At 49.3% G+C, this 27,822-nt stretch overlaps 2 protein-coding genes across 3 annotated transcripts in view; one reads left to right on the forward strand and one right to left on the reverse strand.

Moving 5' to 3' along the window:
* The window catches only part of LOC143955144 (transforming protein RhoA), a 29,670-nt gene extending 13,293 nt beyond the window's left edge, over positions 1–16,377 (reverse strand). Inside the window, exon 1 of one of the 2 annotated variants that reach the window (XR_013269784.1) lies at positions 16,211–16,377. The gene's annotated coding sequence lies outside the window, so the exon portion shown is untranslated. The remainder of the gene's footprint in view (positions 1–16,210) is intronic. The other variant, XM_077465232.1, reaches the window with a different exon arrangement.
* A 4,458-nt stretch (positions 16,378–20,835) lies between these two features.
* TCTA (T cell leukemia translocation altered) lies at positions 20,836–26,949 on the forward strand. The gene is made up of 3 exons (XM_077465233.1): positions 20,836–21,086; positions 24,100–24,154; positions 24,964–26,949. Exons 1-3 carry the CDS (start codon positions 20,879–20,881, stop codon positions 25,004–25,006), a joined length of 306 nt encoding a protein of 101 aa, XP_077321359.1. The 5' UTR covers positions 20,836–20,878; the 3' UTR covers positions 25,007–26,949.
* The last annotated feature ends 873 nt before the right edge of the window (positions 26,950–27,822 follow it).

The raw sequence follows: 27,822 nt of genomic DNA on the forward strand, positions 1-27,822 counted from the left end.
CCTGCAATATGTAATGGGTAAAAACTGGCATGGGGGTACACAAGAGAACACAGAGGGCATACTACATCCAGATACTCAACCAGTCAGTCCTCCAATATCAGTTTAATCTGCTGGAGCCGGAACCAGCAAACACAGGAGGAGGAGGAGGTTGAGGGTTTTACAGACATAAAGCAGGTCAGCCAGAATAATAATCTCAGCCAATCAGCAGACAGATCTCTTATCCGAGACCTTTCACGACTTCATATCTGACCAGAGGAGACCAAGAAATCCGACATTTAATAACGGGGTCAGCAAAGCTCTTCCCCCGACTGATCACAAATCTTTTCTGCAGAGACAGAAATACAAAAATAAGACAAACAAAATGCAGCGAACCCTCGATGTGGATCTTTCGGCGAGGTGAGAGGCCGGGTCACATGGCAGCTCGATATTCCAGATCTGAACACAAAGAAGTTTTCTTTTGCTAGTTGTGAAGTGAAAGGAAATGAGTCAGGAGGAGTTCGCTAACCTTTTCCTGGCTGATAAACTTCCCATCAGCGTTAGACAGGACGTTACCCCACAGAGGGGGGAATCCGAGGCCGATGTTCTCTACACAGAGCTATTCACAAACGTTCTACAAATCTGCATGGTGCCCCAAATATTAGTCAGGTAAGAAGATATTGAGGGCGGGCCCACCAGAGCCGGCCGCCCGCCGCCAATATCGAGGGCGGGCCCCAGAGCCGACCGCCCGCCGCCAATATCGAGGGCGGGCCCCAGAGCCGACCGCCCGCCGCCAATATCGAGGGCGGGCCCCAGAGCCGACCGCCCGCCGCCAATATCGAGGGCGGGCCCCAGAGCCGACCGCCCGCCGCCAATATCGAGGGCGGGCCCCAGAGCCGACCGCTCGCCGCCAATAGAGGGGGAGCCAGAGCCGACCGCTCGCCGCCAATAGAGGGGGAGCCAGAGCCGACAGCTCGCCGCCAATAGAGGGGGAGCCAGAGCCGACCGCTCGCCGCCAATAGAGGGGGAGCCAGAGCCGACCGCCCGCCGCCAATAGGAGGGGGAGCCAGAGCCGACCGCCCGCGCCAATAGAGGGGGAGCCAGAGCCGACCGCTCGCCAATTTCAAGAGGGAGCCAGAGCTGAGAGCCCACTACCTATCGAGAGGGGGAGCCAGAGCTGACCGCCAATATTGAGAGAGGGAGCCAGAGCTGACTGCCCACTGCCAATATTGAGGAGGGCCAGAGCTGAGCGCCATCCGCCAATATTGAGCAGGGCCTGTCAATCCTATTTGCACTGATTCACGCCTTTAATAAATACAAGATGCACGGAGTCTTGGAGTACGTCCAGAATTGCATCACATTTCCTGTATGCCAAGATGTTTTGTGTACCAGGGGGCTTAGAGCAGGGGTATGTTATAGGGAGTAGTGATGTCCAGTTCATGAACGAATCGTTCTTTTGAACCGGTTCTTTTTAGTGAACTGGATGAATCGATTCTTTTCAGTGAACTGATTCGTTTGAAACAGTTCACTCTGCACTCAGTACATAGCAGAGCAGCAGAGCTGGCAGTGGTAATATGATCCTAGAGTGAGAGAGCTCGGCCCCTCCCTGCAACCAATTAGCTGACTCAAAGCACAGTGACACTCAGGAACTGGATACAAACTTAAAACAAGAGCCAGGAGTACACAGTACACCGAGTTAAAGAATCGAACAGTACACCGAGTTAAAGAATCGTACAAGTTACCGAGTTAAAGAATCGTACAAGTTACCGAGTTAAAGAATCGTACAAGTTACCGAGTTAAAGAATCGTACAAGTTACCGAGTTACCGAGTGAAAGAATCATATCAGTTTTTAGAACACAGTACACTAAAAGAACCATGAGTCACCACCAGTAGAGAACACTACACTAAATCAATGATCAGCTAGCAGTAGCACACTTACAGACTGCTTTATAGACAGAGAGGACAGAGTCAGGATAAGAAGATATCCTCATTCAGATTAATTATTTAACCCTTTAATATTTAGTTGGCTTATGCTAAAGAAGATATTCATGTTAAAGTGGTAGTATGGTCGATTTTTTAACTTTTACCTACAGGAAAGCCTATAATAAGGCTTACCTGTAGGTAAAAATAATATCTCCTAAACCTGTACGGTTTAGGAGATATTCCCCTCGGTATGCGCCGCTGACTGCAGCGGCGCATGCGCACAAGGGGGTTCTCTCCGTGAAAATCCGGCAGTGCTCGTGCGGCCGGACTGAAATCTCCCGCGCGCATGCGCGGGAGTGACGATATCGCGGCTCCGGCCACTCACAGTGCCGGAGCCGCGATACCCGGAAGAGACGCCGAGGGAGCATGTCGGCTCCCTCGGCGTGGATCGGGCCAGATGTCGGGGCCTCGTTCTTAGGTAAGTATTTCATAATGAGCTAGTATGCGGTGCATACTAGCTCATTATGCATTTTGCTTTGCAGGTTTAAAAAAAAAAATAAAAAAAATTGCGGGTTTACTACCGCTTTAAGAAGGACAGGAATGCCTTCTGGGACATGTGTCTAATTTAGTAGCTATATAACTGAATGAGAGAGCTGTCTAATTTTTATAACACAAAAATACATTTTATGCTGCTTTATGGTAATATTTTTCTGCGTTCTGGTCCTGAGATTTCTATGCCCCCTGGATCCTTAGATTATTATTTATTTTAATTCCTCCAACCATGACCATTTTTAAATAGTGGTATAAAAAATAACAGACAAAATAGGAAAAAAATCAAGTTTTTAATAGAACAATATAAAACTATTTGAAAGTACTGGATAATTACGATAAAAAAAAACATTTATTCACATGCAGATATCGGGGTTGGTGGGGATGGTTTTAGTTTTTATTTTATAATTTTTTTCACTTAACAAGCCCCTATGTGATCGTTTGTTGAAGTGACAGGTTCTCTTTATTGCATATGGGGTCTGGTATATGATTATATGAGTATAGGATTGTGCTCAGTAACCTGGGTAGCAGGTGTTCTGTCAGATCAAGCGATCTATAGGAGCAGCCAATATTGCGACTTTTGGTGGTGCCCAAACAGTCGTGTAAATGAAAAGCGTGTTTTTGTGTGTATTTTCTGCATTCTGATGGGCCAACTTCAAAGGTAAGATTGCTAGCTATCAGATTTGTCCGTAGTCTTTACAGTGCATAATGAGGCTCCTTTTACACTTGTGTGACTTATCATGCAACTTGGGACTACAAAGTCGCATGACAAGTCGTACCCCAAGATTTCCAATGAGTACCGTTCATATCTGTGGGTCTTCCAGTCACAGCGACTTCAAAGTAGTTACTGCACTACTTTGGTACGATTTTGATGCGACTTGAGGCAGAGACCTCAAGATTACATAAGTATTCCTTCAAGTCACATCAAAATCGCATCAAAGTCACGGTAAAAATCGTGGCAAAAATTGCTTGACTTTCAAGTCGCACAAGTGTGAAAGGAGCCGAACGATTGGATTTTACTACCGTGGATACTTCGCCTGCACATGGAAGTAAAATACAATCATTTTTCCTGTGCATGCGCTGTAAAGAGAACGGAAAAATATGTCTAGCAATGTTAGCTGTGTAGTTAGCCCATCATATGCACAAAAATCCGCTTTTCATTTTCACAGCTTTATGTGTCACCAAAATTGATGACGCGGCTGATCTGACAGAATAATAGGATTGTGCTACTAGCAAGGAACTAAATGCAAATAAACCTCCCAGGACCTGCCAGCCTTCTGAGAAGAATCATTCTTTTGATTCTAATCATTTAAGAAGGCTGAGTCAGAGCTTCGGTTCACTTGCTTGTCAGTAGACTCAGCAAGTGAACCGAAGAATCGGTTCATTGAATCGGTTCATTTCACTGAGTAGTTCGAAATGAACCGATTCAGTTAAAAGATCCGGACTTCCCATCACTAATAGGGAGTAGAAAAGGAAGAGCACACAGAGGGTCTCAGCAGTGTGACAATGATCATTCCCTGACCAATGAGCAGGCTGGAGGTGGAGACATGACACAGGAAGCTGTGGGGTGGAGGGCTTTGTATGGAGTGAATACAACACACAGAGTGATGGGAGAAGTGAGTCACCAACCAGAACACAGGAACACAACTCAACATATTTAGCAAGATAAACAAGTAACACACACTGGAGCCGTTCTATTTATCTCTCCAGCCGAAGTTCTGCTGTATTGTAAGACTGTCACCACCACACACTGCCGCTACGACTCCATCCAATCACCACACAGATCTCACTGGACTCCATAATGTACCTGAGAATTTACCCAGATTATCTACAAAGGGCGATCTATGAGATCTACAGGACTGGGAGCCGACATTCAATGTGTCTGCACTACGCCAGCGCCTTCTACAAGTCGGTGCTTCATCATCGTGCTAAATGGTTGGAGTTTGTGTCAAATATGGCAAAGACCAGTCCAGATACAAACCCGGCACTTCAATACTCCCCTATGCCTGCACTGCTCCCCTCTACCCCCCAATCACTGTTCTACCCCTTCCCTGCTATACCCTGCCCCCTATCCCAGGACCCCAATCCTTGCACCGCTCCCCTCTACCCCCAATCACTGCTCTACCCCTTCCCTGCTATACCCTGCCCCCTATCCCAGGACCCCAATCCTTGCACCGCTCCCCTCTACCCCCAATCACTGCTCTACCCCTTCCCTGCTATACCCTGCCCCCTATCCCAGGACCCCAATCCTTGCACCGCTCCCCTCTAACCCCCAATCACTGTTCTACCTCTTCCCTTCTATACCCTGCCCCCCTATGCCTGCCACCCCAATCCCTGCACTATTCCCCTCCACCGCACCAAAAACTGCTCACCCTCCCATCCCTGCACTGTAAACGCCCTGCCCTCCCCCCAAAAAATTACTGCTATTCCCCTAGTCCCATACTCACTGCCCCCCCCCCCCCTTCATCCCTGCACTGCTATTCCCTGCACTAACTGCTCTCCCCAATCCCTGTAACCACTGCTCCCCCCTGCAACCATTAACCCCTATTAAACCCCCCCCCGCCCCCATTCCTGCACTGCTGTTCCCTGCCCCACCCCCCATCCCTGAACTGCTATCCCCCGTACAGCTATTCATTGCGACACCCCCCCCCCCCCCCATCACTGTTCTCCCCCTACAACCATTACACCTCCATCCCTGCAAAGCTACCCCCTTCTCTGCACAGCCTCATCTAGCCCCCACCTCCCCATCATTGCTCTGCCCCGTCCCCCTGCAACCACTATTTTTCCCCATTCCCGCACTCACTACCTCCCACCCATCCCTGCCCTTCCCTTGTAACCACTACTCCATCACTCACTGCTCCCCCCCTATCAATCATCTCCCACAGCAATCCCTACTCCCCTATCCTTGCACTCACTGACCCCCCCCCTCTCCCTAATCTCTGCACTGCTCACCCCTACGCTCCCCCCTCCTGCAACCACTACTACCCCCATCCTTACACTCACTGCGCCCCCCCCCCCAATCATCACTGATCTCCCACTACAATCCCTACTCCCCAACCCTGCACTCACTGTCCCCCCATCACTGCTCTCCCTGATCTCTGCACTGCTTACCCCTACGCGCCCCCCCAAACCACTACTACCCATCCCTACACTCACTGCACCCCCTCCCCCCCAATCACTGATCTCCCACTGCAATCCCTACTCCCCTATCCCTGCACTCATCTGCACCTATCCCTGCACTGCTCTCTCCCATACCTTTCACCTCCCATCCCAACTCTTCACCCCCCCAATGTCCCCTAACCCCAGAATTCACTGTTCCCCCATCTCCACACACTACTTTGCCATCCCCACATGACCCCAAACTCACACTGCTCCCCCATCTCCTCAATGCTCCCCCCCAAACATGCACAGCTCCCCCTATCCCTCCACCATACAACCTGTCAGATAAACTCTCCCACAACTTTCCATTCTCCTATGTGTGGGTGATCAGAGATGCATGCTGGGAGCTCCTCTGTGTAGGCTGCAGAATGAGGAACGGCATTTACACAATATGACAAGAGAAAGTCCTCAGTATAAACCCAGCAAGTCCCGTGTATGAGAATCCTGTGTGTTCCTGTGCAGAACACAGAGCAGGAAAGAGTCTGGTTGCCGTGGGCAACAACATCACTGAACATAGTCCACGTAGGAATCATTCTGAGGATAAAAAAAAACAAGCAGAGGTGGAGGAATTCCAGGACTGTGGGGGGGCAATTTACTAAGACAAATACCTTGTGAGGCTTTTTTCCTCAAAAGTGGTCAATTCACTAACACACACACGTGCGTTATTTGACGATGCGTTTTATAGTTATGTTATTTGGAACAAAAGTGGTTGTAAAGGTAATTTGTCATCAAAATAAGAAACTTGTTATATTTACCTGCTCTGTGCAACGGTATGGCACAGATTGGCCCCAAACTGTCTCCACTCAGGTCCCCTGCCATAGCTCCCGACTCCTACCCCACCCACCCCCCCCCGCCCCGCCGAGTGTCCCCATAACATACTGCTTGCTATGGGGGCATTAGTGATGGCTTGCTGCCGAGTCCCGTTCCATCTCTTCTATGTGTGCCCACATAACAAGTCACTTGCTATGGGGGCACACCTGTGGGCTCACTGCAGGCGGGCAAGCGCTGAATCAAGATAGAACTCAGGTAAGTACTGTAAATATCCAGTTCCCGGTGTCTTGTCATATAAGGTCCCCCATCCGATAGTGTCCGCTGTGTACAGCGCATGCGCAGTACACAGCAACACAGATTTCTAAAATTGCCAAGGATGAACGGTGCCTGTGCCGTGAGTCCAGGGTCTATCCCCACTATCCAAGTGGACAGAGTAGGAATATAAAAGAGCCGAGTGCAGCGAGGTCGAGCCCGAAGCGTGGCGAGCAAAGCTCGCCCGCGAGGGGCCCTCTAATATTCACAACCCTATGTCCGCTTGGATGGTGGGGCTACCACCTCCACTCACGGCGCAGGCGCTGTTCAGCTTCGTCTGCTCCGAACTGCGCATGCGCAGTACGGGGCGGACACTATATGATGGCCGGACACTATATGGCAGAACACCGGACCGCCCCATAGCAGATTTATTGTTACAGGGTGGCCCCCGCCCCCCCTGTGTAAGATCACAATATATATGTGCATGTGTGTAATTCAGCGCTTCCACCTGCAGGAGGCATGCATGCGCCTCTTCTGCTGTGATTAAAGTGGTTGTAAACCCTCCCCCACAACTTTGTCCCACGTAAATCAGAATAAAAAACCCTAATGAAAACTGCTTGTAGAGATCTCCTTACTTGCTTAGTATTGCTGTAATCCTTTTTGTTCTTTAGAATGAAGTCACTGAGCATGCCCAGATCTCCCACACTCTATGTGCTTATCTATCTGTTATCAGGACTTCCTATGGCACACAACACTGAACTCCCAGGAGGCTGCAGAGTCAGAGTTTCCTTCTACACACCATGTGACCATGTGACATGCCATGCAGTGTAAACTTGGCCATTACTGCCTTCTTATCAACTGAAGCTGAGAAGACTGACATAGGCAAACAGACAATTGGCACAAGTAAACACTATGAAATAAAACAAGTCTGCTATGAACAGGGAAGCAGGGTTGCCATAGAAACATTGGATTGAGAAAGAGGCTTGGTTAACAGTACAGGAAGTGCTCAATGTAAGGGCGGAAATACACTCAGAAAACAATACTTTAGATGGCGCTGCCTAACCCCTGGAAACAAGTTTTTTAAAGTTTCTTTAAACAGTAATTAATATGCAATTTGGGCTGGATTACAGTGGCTATAGTTTGATAATTACTTATTATAATGGACTAAATGAAAAGAAGCATCAGAGTGGGAGAGTTTACTTCATCTTTAATCAAAGAAGTCGATCTGCAGGTTGCCGGGCACTGGATGTCTGCCGGCACCCGCCAATCGGCGGTAACACACACACACAGAACGGGGTTCTGCCTATGTAAACAAAGCAGATCTCCGTTCTGACAGGGAAGAAGGGATGGAGTTCCTGAAAAGCAGGGAATAAAATCCATCACTTCCCTTAATAAAAGCAGCGCACACGGTACATAAGAACACCAGCCAGGCACACATTTGACCCTTTGATCGCACTAAATCAGGGATATGCAATTAGCGGACCTCCAGCTGTTGCAGAACTACAAGTCCCATGAGGCATAGCAAGACTGACAGCCTCAAGCATGACATCCGGAGGCAGAGGCATGATGGGACTTGTCGTTTTGAAACAGCTGGAGGTCCGCTAATTGCATATCCCTGCCCTAAATGTTTAACCCCTTCCAAGCCAGTGTCATTAGTACAGTGACAGTGCGTATTTTTAGCACTGATCACTGTGTTAGTGTCACTGGTTCCCACAAAGTGTCAGTGAGTGACTGTCCGCTGCAATAAGCCGCTGATCGCCGCCATTACTAGTAAAAAAAATACAAAGTTTGTAAATCTAGCCCCTATTTTGTAGATGCTAAAATATTTTTGCGTAACCAATCAACATCCGCTTATCGGGATTTTTTTTTACCAAAAACATGTAGCAGAATACATATTGGCCTAAATTTATAACTAGATTTTTTACTTTTTTTTTTTTATTGGATGCGTTTTATAGCTGAAACTTTTTTTCTTCAAAATTATAGCGCAAAAAATATTTGCAGAGGTGATCAAATACCACCAAACTGAATTCGTTTTTTTCAAAAAAATTTTTTTACTGGATATGTTTTATAGCAGAAAGTAGACAGAGGCAACAGGAGCCATTGGCAACAAGAAGGGAGCGAGGGGCCAGGCCTCTACCCTGCGTGTCAATGGACAGAGTGCGACTGCAAGCAGCTTACTTTAGGGGCACTAGACAGGGGGAGCCAGGCGCGATGGCAGGGGACCTAAGAAGAGGGGAATCAGGGCTGCTCTGTGCAAAACCATTACACAGAGAAGGCGATTCAGATTTGGCAACCCATCAGAATGTGTAAGGGAAGTGACGTTCTGTTGCTTCCATCTTGCTACACCCAGCACTCCTCCATAGTAAGGATACACTGAGAAGGGGGAAAAGCGGACATCTTGTTACACCCACTGGAGTTTTACATTTTACACTCATTTTTAACAGTAAAGTGAGTTTATATAGTAAAATACAGGACTTAGAACTCCGCCTGACTGGTAAAATGTTGAATTTTAAAAAGCAGCAAACTTTTGTCAGATTAGCAAACCTATGAGATGAGAAGGCTCGCCGCCGATTTTTAAAATTCATCTCATAGGTTTGCTAATCTGACAAAAGTTGAAAGCCGCCTCGGTGGTCTCCATTCACAGAACAATCTCCCTCCAGTACAAATGTTACAATGTAGTCACAGCCCAGAACTCAGAGCAGAACATCCGCACACCGATACATTGTATACTTTGTACCCGACTGACCACTGCAGAGTTCCCCTCATTGTTACTTTGTACATTCCCAACGACTGCCGACACCAGCAGATCAATAACCAATGTGTGTTCCTTTCATTGAATTGACTTTAATGATCGATCGCATTTTTCAAAGTATTTATCTGACACATTTATTGAATTTGTGGTAATTTATCTCAAACTTGGTAGCGGACATTGATGAACGGACTAATATTATTGCATAATGGGAAACTTCCAAAGACACAAATAGTATGTGTGAGAATAGTCTGAATTCCCACCCCCCCCCCCCCCGGGTCACAACGAACAAACTCATTCCACACCTTCAATGCGTTTCATGTCCCAGATTTCTGTCACATCACTAAACCCATCACAGCGCCTCCATCCAGATTCTACAGAAATAACATCCACAATACACCCCCCCCCCCCCCCCCAAAGACATACAATATAGCACTCCAGTGACCGATGAGACCCCGCCTGCAGGGTCTCCTCAAGGGACTATGACAGGCTCCCTCTTCGAGTAATGATGGGACCCCTCCTGCACTGCCCCCTCCAGAGACTCCTACAGGACCCCTCCTGCACTGCCCCCTCCAGGGACTCCTACAGGACCCCTCCTGCACTGCCCCCTCCAGGGACTCCTACAGGACCCCTCCTGCACTGCCCCTTCCAGGGACTCCTACAGGACCCCTCCTGCACTGCCCCCTCCAGGGACTCCTACAGGACCCCTCCTGCATTGACCCCTCCAGGGACTCCAACAGGACCCCTCCTGCATTGACCCCTCCAGGGACTCCAACAGGACCCCTCCTGCATTGACCCCTCCAGGGACTTCAACAGGACCGCTTCTGGTGAGTTTCCTCCAGGGACTGATATAAGCCTTCCTGGAGTTTCTCAAGTCATTTCCCAGCATACTTTACTTCAGGCCCCATCAGAGAGCAAATAAAAACACAAACTATCAATGTTCACAGAACGCAGAGGTGCCGCCCAACCTGGTCACCACTTCCAAAATTTCTGAACAGGTTGAACCCGAGATTAAAAAAAAAAAAAAAAAAGTGGCTGTGCACATACCTGGAATTCAAGAAAACACGACCTGTCAGGATTCCTTCATACAGGCCTCCGGCATTGCAAATAAAAAAAAAAAAAAAAAAAAAAGAAAAACACACACACCTTTGCAGTGTGACCCTACTGCTTTGTTTTGTAATTCCTGGATGAGGCATAAGAAAGCAATATCTGACAAGTTTCTCTGGCTCTCGGCCCCCCACACCCCTGTGTGCAGTTCCTGGATGTCCTCGTATGCAAAGCGGGGCTTGGGGGATGTCACCGTGCAACCTCAGACTGGTGACACCGATGGATGGAGCCACCAGAGCCATAAGGGAAGTATTACACTAAAGAAGTGAAGACAACATCTGATCTCATCAAAGACTGGATGGAAGATCATGCAGAAGGTATAACCTATGAAAACTGGAAACGTCAATCGATGTACAAACTACGACCCACCGACATTTCGGCTGCTGGAAATCGTCACGGAAAGAAAAAAAAAAAAGTAGCAATAATGGTTGCCGAAAATGCCCACGATTTTGCCGCAATTTTACTGTGCTTACAGTGTGTTTTTCCATAAGTCATGTGACAAAAAAAAAACAAAAAAAAAAACACAACACTGGATTTTTGATGCACTTTTGTTGTGTGTTCAATGCATTTCAATGGGGAGGTGCGTTTTTTTGGGGCAGTTTGCCAAATGTGCACCAAAAAGCAGGATTTTTAATAGCTTCAAAAAAGCGCAGATAATGGCCGACAAATTCATTTAAATGATATTAAAATTTATAATATATATATATCTATGGTGCTGATAATGGCCAACAAATTCATATTCATTTAAAGTAATGAGATATATATATATATATATATAAATATAAAACACAAATAAAAATCAGTTCATGTCCTGAAAATATCAGTACTAACACAGCGCTAAACAATAAAAAATCAAGTCCCAAATCACCTTACAGCGTTGATTTTACCATCATTGTCACCCTTTCTGCCCAATCTCCTTTTGGATCTATATGCTGTGATTTGGGACTTTATTTTTTATTGTTTAGCGCTGTGTTAGTACTGATATTTTCAGGACATGAACTGATTTTTATTTGTGTACTATTTGTTTTATGACTTTTTTAATTTTATTGGCTGCTGCCCTATAGACCAGGGATATGCAATTAGCGGACCTCCAGCTGTTGCAAAACTACAAGTCCCATCATGCCTCTGCATCTGGGTGTCATGTTTGTGGCTGTCCGAGTCTTGCTATGCCTCATGGGACTTGTAGTTCTGCAACAGCTGGGAGGTCCGCTAATTGCATATCCCTGCTATAGACCCTCGAGATTTATTCGATAGGTCATTACTATATCTGTTTACCATTTCTCTGAATGTTTGGTCTGCTGAAATAGGCACTGAGTGGGGTACTCTGGGCCTATCTCATATATATAACATACACACATACATACACTGATCTTATGCCACTAACCCCAAAACTAGGATGCACTTAACTGAGCGCGTTCACCCCCACCACAACCCCACCCATCCTCAGACACCCCACCGCCTTCATATGCATTAACAGAGGAACTCCACTGACAAACAACCGGTAATACGGCAGCAACCGCCTGTATACACCGCAACAGGCAAGGATCAACCGACACAACCAGCACCATGATGTGATGGCACCTCAGCTTCTAAAAGAAGAAAACAGAATCCTCATTTGTCCCAATACAAGTCCAGTGTAGACCGCCGACAACCACAACAACGCAAAACCGTGCTGAGACCAACATGGTGAACGCAGCTCAGTACCGACTGACATCATAGTGCACTACCTACCCGCTCCGGGGTTTACCGATATATTCCTCAGTGGTGTACAGGAAACCAGAGGAGCTGACACTCTAATGCCCCCTCAGAGTCACACAGATAATACACACATCTATATAGCTCTGACATATAGCGCAGTGCTGTACAGAGAACATTGAACCAGTCAAATCAGTCTCTGCACCAGAGGAGCTTACACTCTAATCCCCCCTTCCCCAGTCACACACTATTTTTACACATTTATACAGCTCTGACATATACCGTGGTGCTGTACAGATTACACTGAGCCAGTCACATCAGTCTCTGTACCAGAGGAGCTTACACTCTAATATCCCCCCACAGACAGACTGCTAGTATTAGAGTGTAAGCTCCTCTGGTGCAGAGACTGATGTGACTGGCTCAGTGTTCTCTGTACAGCACTGCGGTATATGTCAGAGATGTATAATAATAATAATAATAAGTGTGTGACTGTAAGGGGACATTAGAGTGTAAGCTCCTCTGGTTCCCTGTACAACACTAGGAAATATGTCAGTGCTATAAATGAGTAAATCCTGAGCAAGTAGTAGGTAGTCACACACTATTATACATTTATATAGCTCTGACTTATACCACAGTGCTGTACAGAAAACATTGAGCCAGTCACATCAGTCTGCACCAGAGGAGCTTACACTCTAATGACCCCCCCACAGTCAAATACTGTACCAGAGGAGCTTACACTCTAATACTAGCAGTCTATGAGTGTGTGTGTGTGTGTGTGTGGGGGGGGGGGGGGGGGCAGTAGAGTCTAAGCTCCTCTGGTACAGAGACTGATGTGACTGGCTCAGTATTCTATGTACAGCACTGTGGTATATGCCAGAGCTATGTAAATGTATAATAGTAATAGTGTGATTACCTACTACTTGCTCAGGATTTACTCATTTATAGCACTGACATATTCCCTCAGTGTTTTACAGGGAAGCATAGGAGCTTACACTCTAATGCCGCAACCCCCTCACAGTCACATACTGTTATTATGTAAGCTCTTTGGTGTAAAGACTGATGTGATTGGCTCAGTGTTCTCTGTACAGCACTGCGGTATATGTCAGAGCTATATAGATGTATAATAATAATAATAGTGTGCGACTGTGGGGGAGGGTTAGAGTGTAAGCTCCTCTGGTGTACAGACTAAGGTGACTGACTCAGTGTTCTCTGTACAGCACTGCGGTATATGTCAGAGCTATATAAAATATATATTAGTGTGTGACAATAGAAGAACAGTATACATTTATATAGCTCTGACATATACCGCAGTGCTGCACAGAGAACACTGAGCCAGTCACATCAGCCTCTGCACCAGAGGAGCTTACACTCTAATGTCCCCCCAAAGTCACACACTATTATACATTTATAAAGCTCTGACATATGCTGTAGTGCTATACAGAGAAACCAAAGAGCTTACAATCTAATGTCCCGCCACATTCACATACAGGGCCTGTTAACCTATGAGAAAGTTTTGGACTGTCGGAAGTTAAACTCAATTGACAATGACCTGAGCTCTGTGTAACCCCCTGCAGGGGACCCCCGACACCCCTCTGTACAGGGTCAGTAGGGCGTGTCCTTTCTTGAACCCGGGCGGAGTCATGTGTTCTCTCCCCCTCTTGTATAAACCAAATCACATCCAAGCTTAAAAGGCGGCTCTGGATGGGATGGAGGACTACAGCAGTCCTTGTAGTACCGACACGGAGAAAGCTTTCAGCGAGGAAAAGACAATACGTAAGCTCCGGCATCACCAGCAGATGTGTTCCAGGATCATCAGACTATGAAGGGAAGGGAGAGGGGCAGAGCGATGCAGCAGGTGAGGCGGGTGTTGGGTGGTACACGAGGGGTACAGCCACACCGCTGCTTCTCACACAGACTACAAAGTCAGGTAAGTAGTATCCTGAGGAGGCGAGTATTGGCAGCCCTGCACTTCTCCTCTGCTCCACTGGAGGATGCCCGGCAGGCGCAACCCCCCCACCCTCGACAGCCAGGGGCGCCATGACAGGCGCAACCCACGCCCCCCACCCCACCCCCCCGACAGGCACAACAGGCAACAATCTAGGATCTCCCCCATATAAAGTCCACGACTCCTCTGCGTTCTATATACAGTCTAATAATTCTCCCGTATAGTGTCTATAGGTGACAGTCTATGATCCACCACTTCCCATTTAGTTAAGAGGTGATGGTATACAGTCTATAGATGACAATGTATGATCCCTCCCCCCTTTGAAACACTATCTATGACTACAGGTGAGTTAATGATCCACATCCTCCTATTTAGTCTATAGGTGACAGCATACAATCCTAATATATACAGTGACAGTACATGATCCCCCCCCCAATATGCAGTCTATAAGCGACGGTAGTATTCCCCCTCCTCTATACAGCCTACGGGTGACCGGCCACGGTGGCCCCTATACACAGCCTACGGGTGACCGGCCACGGTGTCCCCTATACACAGCCTACGGGTGACCGGCCACGGTGTCCCCTATACACAGCCTACGGGTGACCGGCCACGGTGTCCCCTATACACAGCCTACGGGTGACCGGCCACGGTGTCCCCTATACACAGCCTACGGGTGACCGGCCACGGTGGCCCCTATACACAGCCTACGGGTGACCGGCCACAGTGGCCCCCTATACATAGTGTATAGATGGCAGTCTATGATGATCCTCGTCCTATATAGTGTCTGACCTCCCCACCTATATACAGTCTATAGTGACAATCTCTTTATGCTCCTTCTATTTACAGTCTATTGGTCACGGTCTAAGATCTCTCTACCTCCAACATAGCAGTGAAAAGCTCAGATTGGTCTCCTCCCCCCTCCTATTTAGTCTATAGGTGATAGTATAGGATCCGCCTCCTCTATACAATCTATAAGTTACAGTCCATAACCCCTCTCACAATATACAGTCTATGATCTATGCAGTCTGTAGGTGACCAGCCACGATCTCTCCCCTGCCTCCTATTTACAGCCTATATAAGTGACAGTCTACGTGCCTTTTCCCCTCCTCCTATGAACAGCCTATAAATAACAGTCTACAACCCCTATACACAAAACCTATGAGTAAGAGTCAATATATAATTTATATGAGTATGACCACTCCCCCTCTTATGTACACCCTATAGGTATCAATCCATGAGCTCCCACCCCTATACACAATATCTATAGGCAATCATCAACAAACCCCCCCCCTTAATAAATCTATATGCGACAGTCCATGACGCCCCCCCCCCCCAAAAATCTCTAAGTAACGATACATTATACCTCCAATCCCCCCTCTGTGTAGTCTATATACACGAGTCTATGGCCCTTCCCCATATCTATAGCGGACATCGTACGGCCCCCTCCCATACACTACACAATCTATAGGTTACAATTTAGGATCCCTCCCCCTCGCTAGGAAGTGACAGTGCATGTGCCCCACCCCCTCTATAGGTGATAAGTCTATGACCCCTCCCCCTATGTACACAATCTAATGGCGTAGGCCCATGACCCCTCCCCTATATAGATTGGTGACATCCTATGCCACCATACAGAATCAATAGGTGTCAGTCTACGCCCGATATATATATATATATATATATATATACACATAAGAAGTCACATATATAAATATATACAGGGAGTGGCAATAGACTGGCACCTATAGATTGTGACCTTTTTATGCCCAGCTATATGCAATCTATAGGTGCCAGTCTATGTCCCTCCCCCATATATAGGTGACGTCTTATGCCCCTCTATACACAATCTATAGGTGGCAGGCTATAGCCCCTCCCCTAGGTATAGCTAACCTTATGGCCCCTCCCCCTATGTATAGGTAAATCTATGCCCCTCCCCCTAGGCATAGGTGACAGTCTATGGTCCCTCCCCCACACACAGACTGGGGGAGGGGGTGTCCAGGCCGCACCGTACCCCTCCCCCCCTCCTTCCTGACACACACGGGCCCCGGGGCCCTCCGGTTGTTCCCCCTCCTCCCCGCTCTCACCTCGGTGCCCGGGCTCGGCGGTCTCGGTGTCCTCCGGTCGGCCTTCTCTTCCTCTCAGCACAACTCCGGCTACAGCTCCCACAGAGAAACCGCCCGGCTCAGGCGCGCTCGCGTATCGTACGTGCGCGCACGCGCTGGGGAGTGCGGGGTCGCGCGCCGCCGCAATTTGGATGAATGGGGCCTGGGCGTGATGGCGTCACCGTGCGCGAGCACGGGAGAATGTCACCAGGAAAGAGCGGACGCGCATGCGCCGCACAGGACTCCGCGTTTGGGCGGGGTCGGAACGAGTTGGCGCTCGGCTGGCTGGGTCACGAGTCCGCGGACTGTACCAATCGGGTGTCTGTGGTGGGGGGGAAGGGCAGGCTAGACTAGGAGATCATTCCTCACCGCGCTCAGCGCTCCACTAAATCTCCCCCTTTCCTTATATAGGTATTTAGTTATGAAGAGAAGAGTAGCAGGTGGGCGGGGTTAGTGAGTTGGTGACCAATGAAATGAGGGTGGGGCGGTGTTATGCAAAATACAGGGCTGAGCAGGGTATAAATAGTGCGGATGCTATTTGTGCTTCTCTTATACTGACCGAGAACGGGGAGATTGTGTGATGGCATCACTATGCGTCATTACTGAGCAACAACTGTGTGCGCGCGCCAATAGGGAGCCGATCATAACAAACACTGGGGGGGTCGGGGGAGGGGGGCACCGATCACACCGACATTGGGGGGAGGGGGATACTGATCACACTGACTTGTGGGGGGAGGGGAGACACTGATAACACTGACTCTGGGGGGGCACTGAACACACTGACTCGGGGGGGGGGGACACTGATCACACTGACTCTGGGGGGAGGGGAGACACTGATCACACTGACTCTGGGGGGAGGGGAGACACTGATCACACTGACTCTGGGGGGAGGGGGTCACTGATCACACTGACTCTGGGGGGAGGGGAGACACTGACTCTGGGGGGAGGGGAGACACTGATCACACTGACTCTGGGGGGAGGGGAGACACTGATCACACTGACTCTGGGGGGGTACTGATCACACTGACTCTGGGGGGAGGGGGCCACTGATCACACTGACTCTGGGGGGAGGGGAGACACTGATCACACTGACTCTGGGGGGAGGGGAGACACTGATCACACTGACTCTGGGGGGAGCACTGATCACACTGACTCGGGGGGGAGAGGAGACACTGATCAAACTGACTCGGGGGGCACTGAACACACTGACTCGGGAGGGGGGGGCAACGGATCACACAGACATTGGGGGGAGGGGAGACACTGATCACACTGACTCTGGGGGAGGGCACTGATCACACTGACTCGGTGGGGAGGGGAGACACTGATCACACTGACTCTGGGGGGAGGAGAGACACTGATCACACTGACACTGGGGGGGTACTGATCACACTGACTCTTGGGGGAGGGGGCCACTGATCACACTGACTCTGGGGGGGGGCCACTGATCACACTGACTCTGGGGGGGGGAGACACTGATCACACTGGGGGGGGAGACACTGATCACACTGACACTTGGGGGGGCACTGATCACACTGACACTGGGGGGGGGAGACACTGATCACACTGACACTTGGGGGGGCACTGATCACACTGACACTGGGGGGGGGAGACACTGATCACACTGACACTTGGGGGGGCACTGATCACACTGACACTGGGGGGGGGAGACACTGATCACACTGACACTTGGGGGGGCACTGATCACACTGACACTTGGGGGGGGGGGCACTGATCACACTGACACTGGGGGGGGAGACACTGATCACACTGACACTTGGGGGGGGCACTGATCACACTGACACGGGGGGGACACTGATCACACTGACACTTGGGGGGGCACTGATCACACTGACACGGGGGGGGACACTGATCACACTGACACTTGGGGGGGCACTGATCACACTGACACGGGGGGGGGACACTGATCACACTGACACTTGGGGGGGCACTGATCACACTGACACGGGGGGGGGGACACTGATCACACTGACACTTGGGGGGGCACTGATCACACTGACACGGGGGGGGACACTGATCACACTGACACTTGGGGGGGCACTGATCACACTGACACGGGGGGGGGACACTGATCACACTGACACTTGGGGGGGTTACTGATCACACTGACTCTGGGAAGGTTCTGGGTTTGATATAAATCTAAATAATAAACATGGCATTGCGGGAATTATCGGGACACATCCGGGATAAAGTGCAGAGGAGTCTTTCTATAGAAATATGACTCAGAGGTTGAAGATCCATCTAAGCTCCGCCCATTCATAATGAGCCCCGCCCCTTTCATAAAGTAGAACTACAGCCAAAATTTTGGATTTCTTTTACTGACGATGATAACGGTAAACAGGACAAATAAAGAGTGGGAATCTCCCTAACGGGGGCACAGACAACAATAAGCAGGGGGTCTAACCCTTCTCCACATTGAGGCGGAGCCACATTTGGCACCTTTCGGGGGGGGGGGTCCCTGGTAGTTCGCCCCCCCTCCTCCTTCCCCCGCCTTCTGGGCCATTCACAAAGCGCAGTGGTTTTCATGGTCGGGATTGAGGGGAAGAAGGGTCACGTTATATAAGGAGCTGGTTCAGAATGTGGTGGAGAGACGGCGCCGTTCATCACTTGGAGAACACCATACCAACTGTGAAGTATGGTGGTGGGAGACTCATGGTGTGGGGATGGTTTTTATTGTCAGGATTGATGGGAAGAAAGATCAAACCATATACGGGCTGGTTCAGGATATAGTGGAGACGGCGCTGCTCATCACTTTGCAAACAACATCCCAACTGTAAAGAATGGTGGCGGGAGGCTCATGGCGGGATGGTTTTCATTAAAAGGACTGAGGGGAAGAATGGTTATGTTCTATATGGGTCTGGTACAGAATGTAGTGAAGAGATGGCACTACTCATCATTTTGAGAGCACCATCCCAACTGTGAAGCATGGTGGTGGTAGACTCGTGGTGTGAGGATGGTTTTTTTTTATGGTCAGGATTCAGGGAAAGGAGGGTGGAGCCACATTCAGTGCTAGTTCAGTCTTTGAGTCACCTTTCAGCTGGTCAGAGATCCTGACCACAGACAGAGATGCCCTGGAGGGATATAAAACCCCAGAGCCCAAAGGTTTTTAGTGCAGAATTTGTTGCGGAGACGGCGCTTCTAATCACTTTGAGAGCACCAGCCCAACTGTGAAGCACAGCGGTGGGAGACTCATGGTGTGGGGATGGTTTTTATAGTCAGGATTGAGGGGAAGAAGGTTCGAGGCATATACAGGCCTGGTTAAGAATGTAGTGAAGAGATGGCACCGCTCATCACTTTGAGAGCACCATCCCTACTGTGAAGCATGGCGGTGGGAGACTCATGGTTGTAGGGATGGTTTTCATGGTCAGGATTGAGGGGAAAGGGGATTGAGACTGACCTGGCTCAGAATGTGGTGGAGAGATGGCACAGCTCATCACTTGGAGAGCACCATTCCTACTGTGAATAGCGGTGGGGAACTCATGGTGTGGGGATGGTTTTTATAGTCAGGATTAAGGGGAAGAATTAAGACATATACAGGGCTGGTTCAGAATCTGGTGGAGAGACGGAGCTGCTCATCACTTTGAGAGCACCATCCCAACTGTGAAGCATGGCGGTGGGAGACTCATGGTGTGGGGATGGTTTTCATGGTCAGGATTGAGGGAAAGGAGGGTGGAGCCACATACAGGGCTAGTTCAGTCTTTGAGTCGCCTTTCAGCAGGTTAGAGAGCCTGAACACAGCGATGCCCTGGAGGGATATAAAACCCCAGAGCCCAAAGGTTGCAAAATGTGGTGAAAAGATGGCGCTGCTCATCACTTTGAGAGCACCAGCCCAACTGTGAAGCGTGGCGGTGGGAGACTCATGGTGTGGGGATGGTTTTTATAGTCAGGATTGAGAGGAAGAAGGTTTGAGCCATATACAGAGCTGGTTAAGAATGTAGTGAAGAGATGGCACCCCTCATCACTTTGAGAGCACCATCCCAACTGTGAAGCACGGTGGCGGGAGACTCATGGTGTGGGGATGGTTTTTTCATGGTAAGGATTGAGGGGAAGAAGGATCGAGCCACATACAGACCTGGTATAAAATGTGGTGTAGAGATGGCACCATTCATCACTTTGAGAGCACCATCCCTACTGTGAAGCACGGTGGCGGGAGCCCCAACCCCCGCTCTCTCATCCACTCATAGAGCTGTAGGGACAGATTCTCCTCACACTGGTCATGACCTGGTGACAGTATTATTACAGTGTGTGCTGTCCACAGCAGCCAATCACCTGCACCCTGTCATCCCTGAAGACATGACAGCTGGAAGAGGATTGGTCGCTATGGGAACCGGGTAATATATACTGGGAGGAGCTAGATCTGTCTCCGGCCCTCCCAGCGAGCGCTTGTAGTACAAGTAGATAAGCTAGGGGGCAGGGCTACATGAAGCAATGGTGAAAAAAACGACATGCAGAAGAGCGATAGGCTGGTGGGCGGGGCTCAGCCTGATGACAGACACTATAGAGGGGCGGGGCTTTGCGGTGACGGTCAGGCGGGTTTTGGCAGCTCGATAGGCCCGTGGGCGTGGCTTGGCCCTCGGCGTGGGGCGGGCCGTGGGCGTGTCGGGCCGTAAGATGGCGGGGTGAGGGGAGAAGATGGCGGTGTGGGGGTCGGAGTTGGTCTCTGAGTTCTGGGCGCACTTCCTGGCTCTGGGCTCCGAGTTCGGTGAAGAGTGGGAGAGGAATGACCTGAGGGCCGCCCTCTTCCGCCTGCTCCTGGCCTGGCTGCTCCTCAGTGTCACCGCCATCCACCTGGCCTGGAGAGGCTACGGACCCACCGTGACCGCCTTCTACTACCGGCAGGGTGAGACCCCCACATCACGTGACACGGGGGCGGGGCTGGAAGGAAAGGGGCGGCGCCGTACAGAGGTGCCTAGGCAGTGTGTGTGTGTGTGTACGCCCCAAATCTCAACTTTGTACCCCCAAATCTCACCATACACCTCAAATCTCACCTGTGTACCCCCCAATCTCACCCCTTATGCCTCAAATCTCACCCGTATGCCCCAAATCTCACCATCTACGCCCCAAATCTCGCCCCCCTATGCCCCAAATCTCACCATACACCTCAAATCTCACCCGTATGCCCTAAATTTCACCCCCCTATGCCCCAAATCTCAACTGTGTACCCCTCAATCTCACCCCTACCCCCCAAATCTCACCCATGTACCCCAAATACCGCTATATAGCCTCAATGTACCCCAAATCTCACCTGTGTGCCCCAAACACCCCCAACTTATTTTCCAGATACCCTGTATATCCTTTATGTACCCCTAAATCTCACCCATCTACTCCCAATATATCCTCCCTATACCCCTACATATCCTCTATGTACCCAAACATCCCCCCGTACCCTCATATATTCTCCAATTATCCTCCCTATACCCTCCAAATACCCCCCCCCCCGTACCCTCATATATTCTCCAAATACCCCCTCCCCCGTACCCTCATATATTCTCCAATTATCCTCCCTATACCCTCCAAATACCCCCCCCCCCGTACCCTCATATATTCTCGTGTACCCTCAAATACCCCCCTTATATCTTCCCTGTACCCCCATATATCCTCCAAATACCCCTATATACAATCCCTGTAGCCCCATATATACTCCACTTATCCTCCAAATACCCCCCTATATAGTCTCCCTTTGTACCCCCAAATATCCCTTTGTACATATATATAGATATATATATATCTATATATATCCCCCTGTACCCCCATATATCCTTTGTTCCCCCAAATACCCCCCATATATCCTCCTTTACCCCTCTTGAAATATATAGAGCCCACACTGTAAATAAAGTGCAATTGGTGAGAATATCACTCCGAATTCTGATTGTTCCACAAATAGAAGAAGACGTGTCATTCATGATGTCTATCAGGGGAAGAATCCCAAAGTGAAAATATATAAATATATATATTGTGTGTATGTATGAGAAATAATATAAAGAGTTCCTTCAGAGTAATGACGCGTCTCGTGTCCGTTTTTGTATTGGCAGCAAAAGATAATAAATGATACCATTTTTTTTTTTATATATATAAAAAACATTCTCCACATGTGAATGGAATGGTCTGGGCTTGCTGGTGTTGGTAGTGCATCTTTCCCCCAAGAAGCCCAGACCATTCACACGTGGAGAATGTTTTTTTTTTTTTAATATGTATAGAATTGTATCGTTAATTATGCTTTTGCTGCCAATACAAAACAGACATGTCATTATTCTGAATGAACACACATACACACATATACACACACACACACACTATGAGATTATTCCTGTGATAAACATTTGTTATGGAGGACACCACATCTATTTATGAAGCGATTACAATTCGGAGCAATATTCTCACTGATTGCACTTTATTGACAGGAGTTATAGATTATATAATTTATTTTTAAGTTGCAACACATAAGAGAAGTGTGATCCCCGGTGCCAGCAGCAGTATTCTATTCATTGTATTTTCTTATCGTAGAGCTTCTGATTACACTTTCACTGGGCACATACTTGTTAGCACTGGAGTATTTTTCATAATTTACCCTCCAAATACTCCCCATATAACCTCTCTGTATCCCAATACCCCGCTCACCCCCCATATAGCCTCTCTGTACCCCAATGCCCCCCCATATAGCCTCTCTGTACCCCAATGCCCCCCCATATAGCCTCTCTGTACCCCCAATGCCCCCCCATATAGCCTCTCTGTACCCCCAAAGCCCCCCATGTACCCCAATACCCCCCATATAGCCTCTCTGTACCCTCAAATACCCAGATATTTCACCCTGTATCCCGATATACTGTCTACTCCTGATTTACTCCTATATATTTCCATATACACTAGGGGTTCAACCAATTATAGGAGAGGCCGATATTCATCGATTTATTGGTATCAGCCAGAAACTTACCGATATTGGTCAGTGTGCAGTTTATAGGTATTTATGACTTTTTTTTTTTTTTTTTTCCCCCTATGTTTCGGGAAGTTATTTAATCTTCCTTTTAATTTTTTTTTTTTTCAAGCACTTTATTTTTCCTAATTGTTAACTTTTTAATGTTTAAAATTTTAATAAAACGCGTTCAGTTTTATACCAGATTTGTGTAGAAATTGTTTTTTTTTTTTTTTTTTTTTTTTTTTTTAATAAAAAAAAAAAAAAAAAAAAAAAAACTTTAACTGTACCGAATATCAGCCTGAAAGGCGGCCGACAAGTGCCCTGAAAAAAAAAAACAATATTGTCTGACCCTTAATATACCCCCCCTCTACCCCAAAATACCCTGATATCCCTCAATATACCATCCTTGTACCTCCTAATATCCCCCCAATATATATTCTTAAATCACATGACGCAGGGGGTGGGGCTTGTATAAAATTGGCATCAGTGCCTTGGCAGTGTGCAGATGTGACCTTTTTTTTGTATACCCCCTGTGCCCCACAATACCCTGATAACCCCCCCCCCCCCCCGTACCCAAAAGTAACCTTACATACATCTCTGTACCCCGGGATACCCTACACACACTGGAAGACTGTACAGATCAGGAGGTTTAGAGGCAGAGGGGTATTACTGGGTCGGGGTGCCTTGGCAGCCTTTTTTTTGGAGATTGTACACTGGCCATTCCCACCCGCAATCTAATTCAAACCGGGGGTTGGGGGGGGGGGGACTGAGTACCCACATTCCCCCAATTTTTCTGCACCCTGATATCTTATAACACCCCCCCCCCCCCCAAAATCAAACGCTGCACTCCAGGACTTGCCCCAGTTCAGTAAGGTATCCTGGGGGGTTGGGATACCCACCCCAGGTATCAGGCATTTCATCTACTCTTCTCTGGTTTCAGGTCCGGGTGGACAAAATGGCGGTACTCCGGAATACCCCTCCCACGTCAATATCTGGTGAGTAGCTATACATGATTGGGAAAGCTCCCAACACAACCTCCTGCCCTTAGCTTTTCTCATCCGTGGGGGAGGGGTTATAGGATAAGCGGCATTGGGAGTGGGGGGCCATGAACACCGATGATGTGTCGGATAGTGTCCGCCCTGTATTGCGCTTGCGCAGTACGGAGGACAAGGAGACGCCGAAGCCAACCAAAGATGAACAGCGCCTGTGCCCTGAGTCTAGGTTCAAGCCCCCACCATCCAAGTGGACACAGAGTTAGAATAAAAAATAGCCGAGCAAAGCGCGGCGAGGGGTCTTGTTACTATGTGCTACTGTATGTCCACTTGGATGGTGGGGCTTGCACCTGAACTCAGTGCGCAGGCGCCGTTCTTCGGAGGCTTTCGGAGTCTCCTTCTCCTCCGTACTGCGCCTGCACAGTACAGGGCGGACACTATCCAATGGCCGGACACGTTTTGACAGAACACATAGATGGAGGAGGTCAGGCCATGGCAGAAAGACCCCTCCACTCGGCCATGGCAGTCTGTGCCCATTGGGGGCATTACTGGGTGTACGGCGCTCTGGTGTCCTCCCAAACCATTAGCGGGGTAAGAAGGTTCCTCTTGGGATGGTATATCCAGGGTCAAGCTGGGCTCCTTTTTGTATAGGGTGAAGATGGAGGCCAGCAGCTTTGTTCCTGTGGGGGTGGTGCACAGTGCAACCGGGTCGCCTATATTTACGGCACGCCATCACACTAACAGTCGGATATTGGTGGTCTGTTTCACGTATTGGCCAATCACAAAATAACGGCAATGTTTTTCCTCCGCAGGGAAAGCTCCAGTACAGAATCCCTGAAGAGCCACCAGGAGTGACATGAGGCCGAGTGTTGGGTACTCCCTCCGCTGGGTGTGACCCGCAGCAATGGATACGACTGACTCTGAGCTGCGTCTCTTCCCCCGTCTCTCGTCCATGATCGCCGCACGGGAAGACGGGGCTGAACAAGGCACCATAATGGCTTCCAGGCTGCGTCCTATACCGCCTTACCTATAGATATATATGGTGCTCCATACTGACATTGCTTTAAGGACCCTCATTCTGCAGAATGTATACCGTGATGGGTGCTCTTAGGTGGGGGTGTGGCTGTGGTGTGATTAGTCTGAGATCTGCGCGTTGGCTTATTATACAGTGGTCGGTGTGTGCGCACCCCAGGGGGGCAATGTGATGAAGGAAACTTTGGGGGCCACCAGGGCTTCCACCTTGAAGAAGGGGGATGGTCACTATGGCTCCCGCCTTCTAGAGAGAGCGAGGGTGGTGGTGGTCACTATTGCTCCCGCCTTCAAGAGAGGGTGGTCACTGGCTCACACCTTCGAGAGAAGTGGTAGTTGTGCTCTTTGTGGCTCCTGCCTTCAAGGGGTGGGGGGGTAGTGGTAGTCACTATGGCTCCCGCTTTCAAGGGTGGGGGGGGTGTGGAGGAGGTGGTCACTATGGCTCCCACCTTCAAGAGGTGGGTGGTGGTCACTATGGCTCCCACCTTCAAGAGGTGGGTGGTGGTCACTATGGCTCCCGCCTTCAAGAGGTGGGTGGTGGTCACTATGGCTCCCGCCTTCAAGAGGTGGGTGGTGGTCACTATGGCTCCCGCCTTCAAGAGGTGGGTGGTGGTCACTATGGCTCCCGCCTTCAAGAGGTGGGTGGTGGTCACTATGGCTCCCGCCTTCAAGAGTTGGGTGGTGGTGGTCACTATGGCTCCCGCCTTCAAGGGGTGGTGGTGGTGGTCACTATGACTCCCGTCTTCAAGAGGTGGTGGTCACTATGGCTCCCGCCTTCAAGAGGTGGGGGTGGTGGTGGTCACTATGGCTCCCGCCTTCAAGAGGTGGGGGTGGTGGTGGTGGTGGTCACTATGGCTCCCGCCTTCAAGAGGTGGGGGTGGTGGTGGTCACTATGGCTCCCGCCTTCAAGAGGTGGGGGTGGGGGTGGTGGTGGTGGTCACTATGGCTCCCGCCTTCAAGAGGTGGGGGTGGTGGTGGTGGTGGTCACTATGGCTCCTGCCTTCAAGAGGTGGGGGTCACTATGGCTCCCGCCTTCAAGAGGTGGGGGGGGTCACTATGGCTCCCGCCTTCAAGAGGTGGGGGGGTCACTATGGCTCCCGCCTTCAAGAGGTGGGGGGGGTCACTATGGCTCCCGCCTTCAAGAGGTGGGGGGGGTCACTATGGCTCCCGCCTTCAAGAGGTGGGGGGGTCACTATGGCTCCCGCCTTCAAGAGGTGGGGGTGATCACGATGGCTCCTGTCTTCAAGTGGGGGGGGGGTTACTATGGCTCCCTCCTTCAAGGGGGGGGGGGGGGGGGTCACTACATCTTTTGTCTCCAAGGCGGGTGAACAGCACGGCTCCCGCCTTCAAGGGGTGGAGGGAGGGGATGGGAGACCACCATTGCGCCCGCCTTTGAGGAGTAAGGGAGGACGACCGCAGGTCCCACCTTCGGGGGGCACCATAACGCCTTTCTGATGCTACACAGGGAGAAGCTCAGCCACATTTCTCCTCTCTTGATGGACTTTGCCGCAGCAGAATGATTGCTACACAGACATGGAATGTATAACTCACCGACTGACCACGTTCTTTGATGACCCCGTCATCTTCGCTTTGCCTTATTAGCGCCTGGCTCCTCCAGGCACCCAATAAACTTTATAAGAATGATGACCAAACCGCCAGGAGTCTTTTGCAACCTACTGCGACCCTGAGAAGGAAGGAAGGAAGGAACTCTGGGTGAAGGCAGTGCGGTCTGTGACCCCAAGCCTAGAAGAGAACCTGTCAGAGAAAAAGATATGGAAGCTGCTTGTTCTTGGTGCATACTGTAGGGGTTGTCATCTTCATCCTTTACTACGAGGCTGATAGACACCTGAAAGGGCCATATTGATCCCAGGTCGGTGAATTACCAGGTAGCAAACTGCACTACCAACTGCACTACCAACTGCACAGTGGATTTGCCTTTAGTAAATACCCCACCCCGTGTTTCCGATGTGATATATTGGTCACATTCAGGCTGAAGCTTCATTCTCAAAATTACCCAATCATAAGTCTGTAACATTTTTCCTACACCATGGAGTATATTTACTAAAGGCCAATAGAATGTGCACTCTGCACTCCATTTTCCTTGGTAAATGCGGTAAAGCTTCACCCAATCAGGTGCGCGGGGGGGGGGGGGAGGCAGGCATTTTTGCTTGCACATGATTGGATGATGGAAATCAGCAGAGCTTTAGTATATTTACTAATGGGTGCAACTGCACTTGCAAAGTGCCCAGTCTGTTTTCCTTTAGCAGATCAACCTCTATGTATTCAGGGCCGGGTATCTACAGACTTGAAGGATGTATTATATTTTTTTTAATATACAGTATATAAATATATATTATTTAAAAGCCTGAAGCAGGTGATGAGTTTGTAACATCACACACACACACACACACACACACACACACATATTAGTGCCTGTGGTGTCTAGAGACCGGAAGCAGGTGATGAGTTTGTAACATCTTACATACACAGACATTTATTTATATATATATATATATATATATATATATATATTAGTGCCCAGGGTATCTACAGGCCAGAAGCAGGTGATAAGTCTCAGTAATCCTTCCTATAATTTTACAAGGTATCTCCAGGCTTGAAGCAGGTGGTGAAGTCTGGATGGT

This window comes from Lithobates pipiens, unplaced genomic scaffold, assembly GCF_037356315.1.
Source record: "Lithobates pipiens isolate NorthernLeopardFrog02 unplaced genomic scaffold, aLitPip1_a1.2 Scaffold_319, whole genome shotgun sequence".
In the NCBI taxonomy this organism is placed as follows: domain Eukaryota; kingdom Metazoa; phylum Chordata; class Amphibia; order Anura; family Ranidae; genus Lithobates; species Lithobates pipiens.

Excerpts from the sequence above, each read along its gene's own strand:
- TCTA (XM_077465233.1), top strand. The coding sequence starts at position 20,879 with ATGGCGGTGTGGGGGTCGGAGTTGGTCTCTGAGTTCTGGGCGCACTTC. Across the intron at positions 21,087-24,099 it reads CGCCTTCTACTACCGGCAGG|GTCCGGGTGGACAAAATGGC; the intron begins GTGAGACCCCCA and ends CTCTGGTTTCAG. Across the intron at positions 24,155-24,963 it reads CCCTCCCACGTCAATATCTG|GGAAAGCTCCAGTACAGAAT; the intron begins GTGAGTAGCTAT and ends TTTCCTCCGCAG.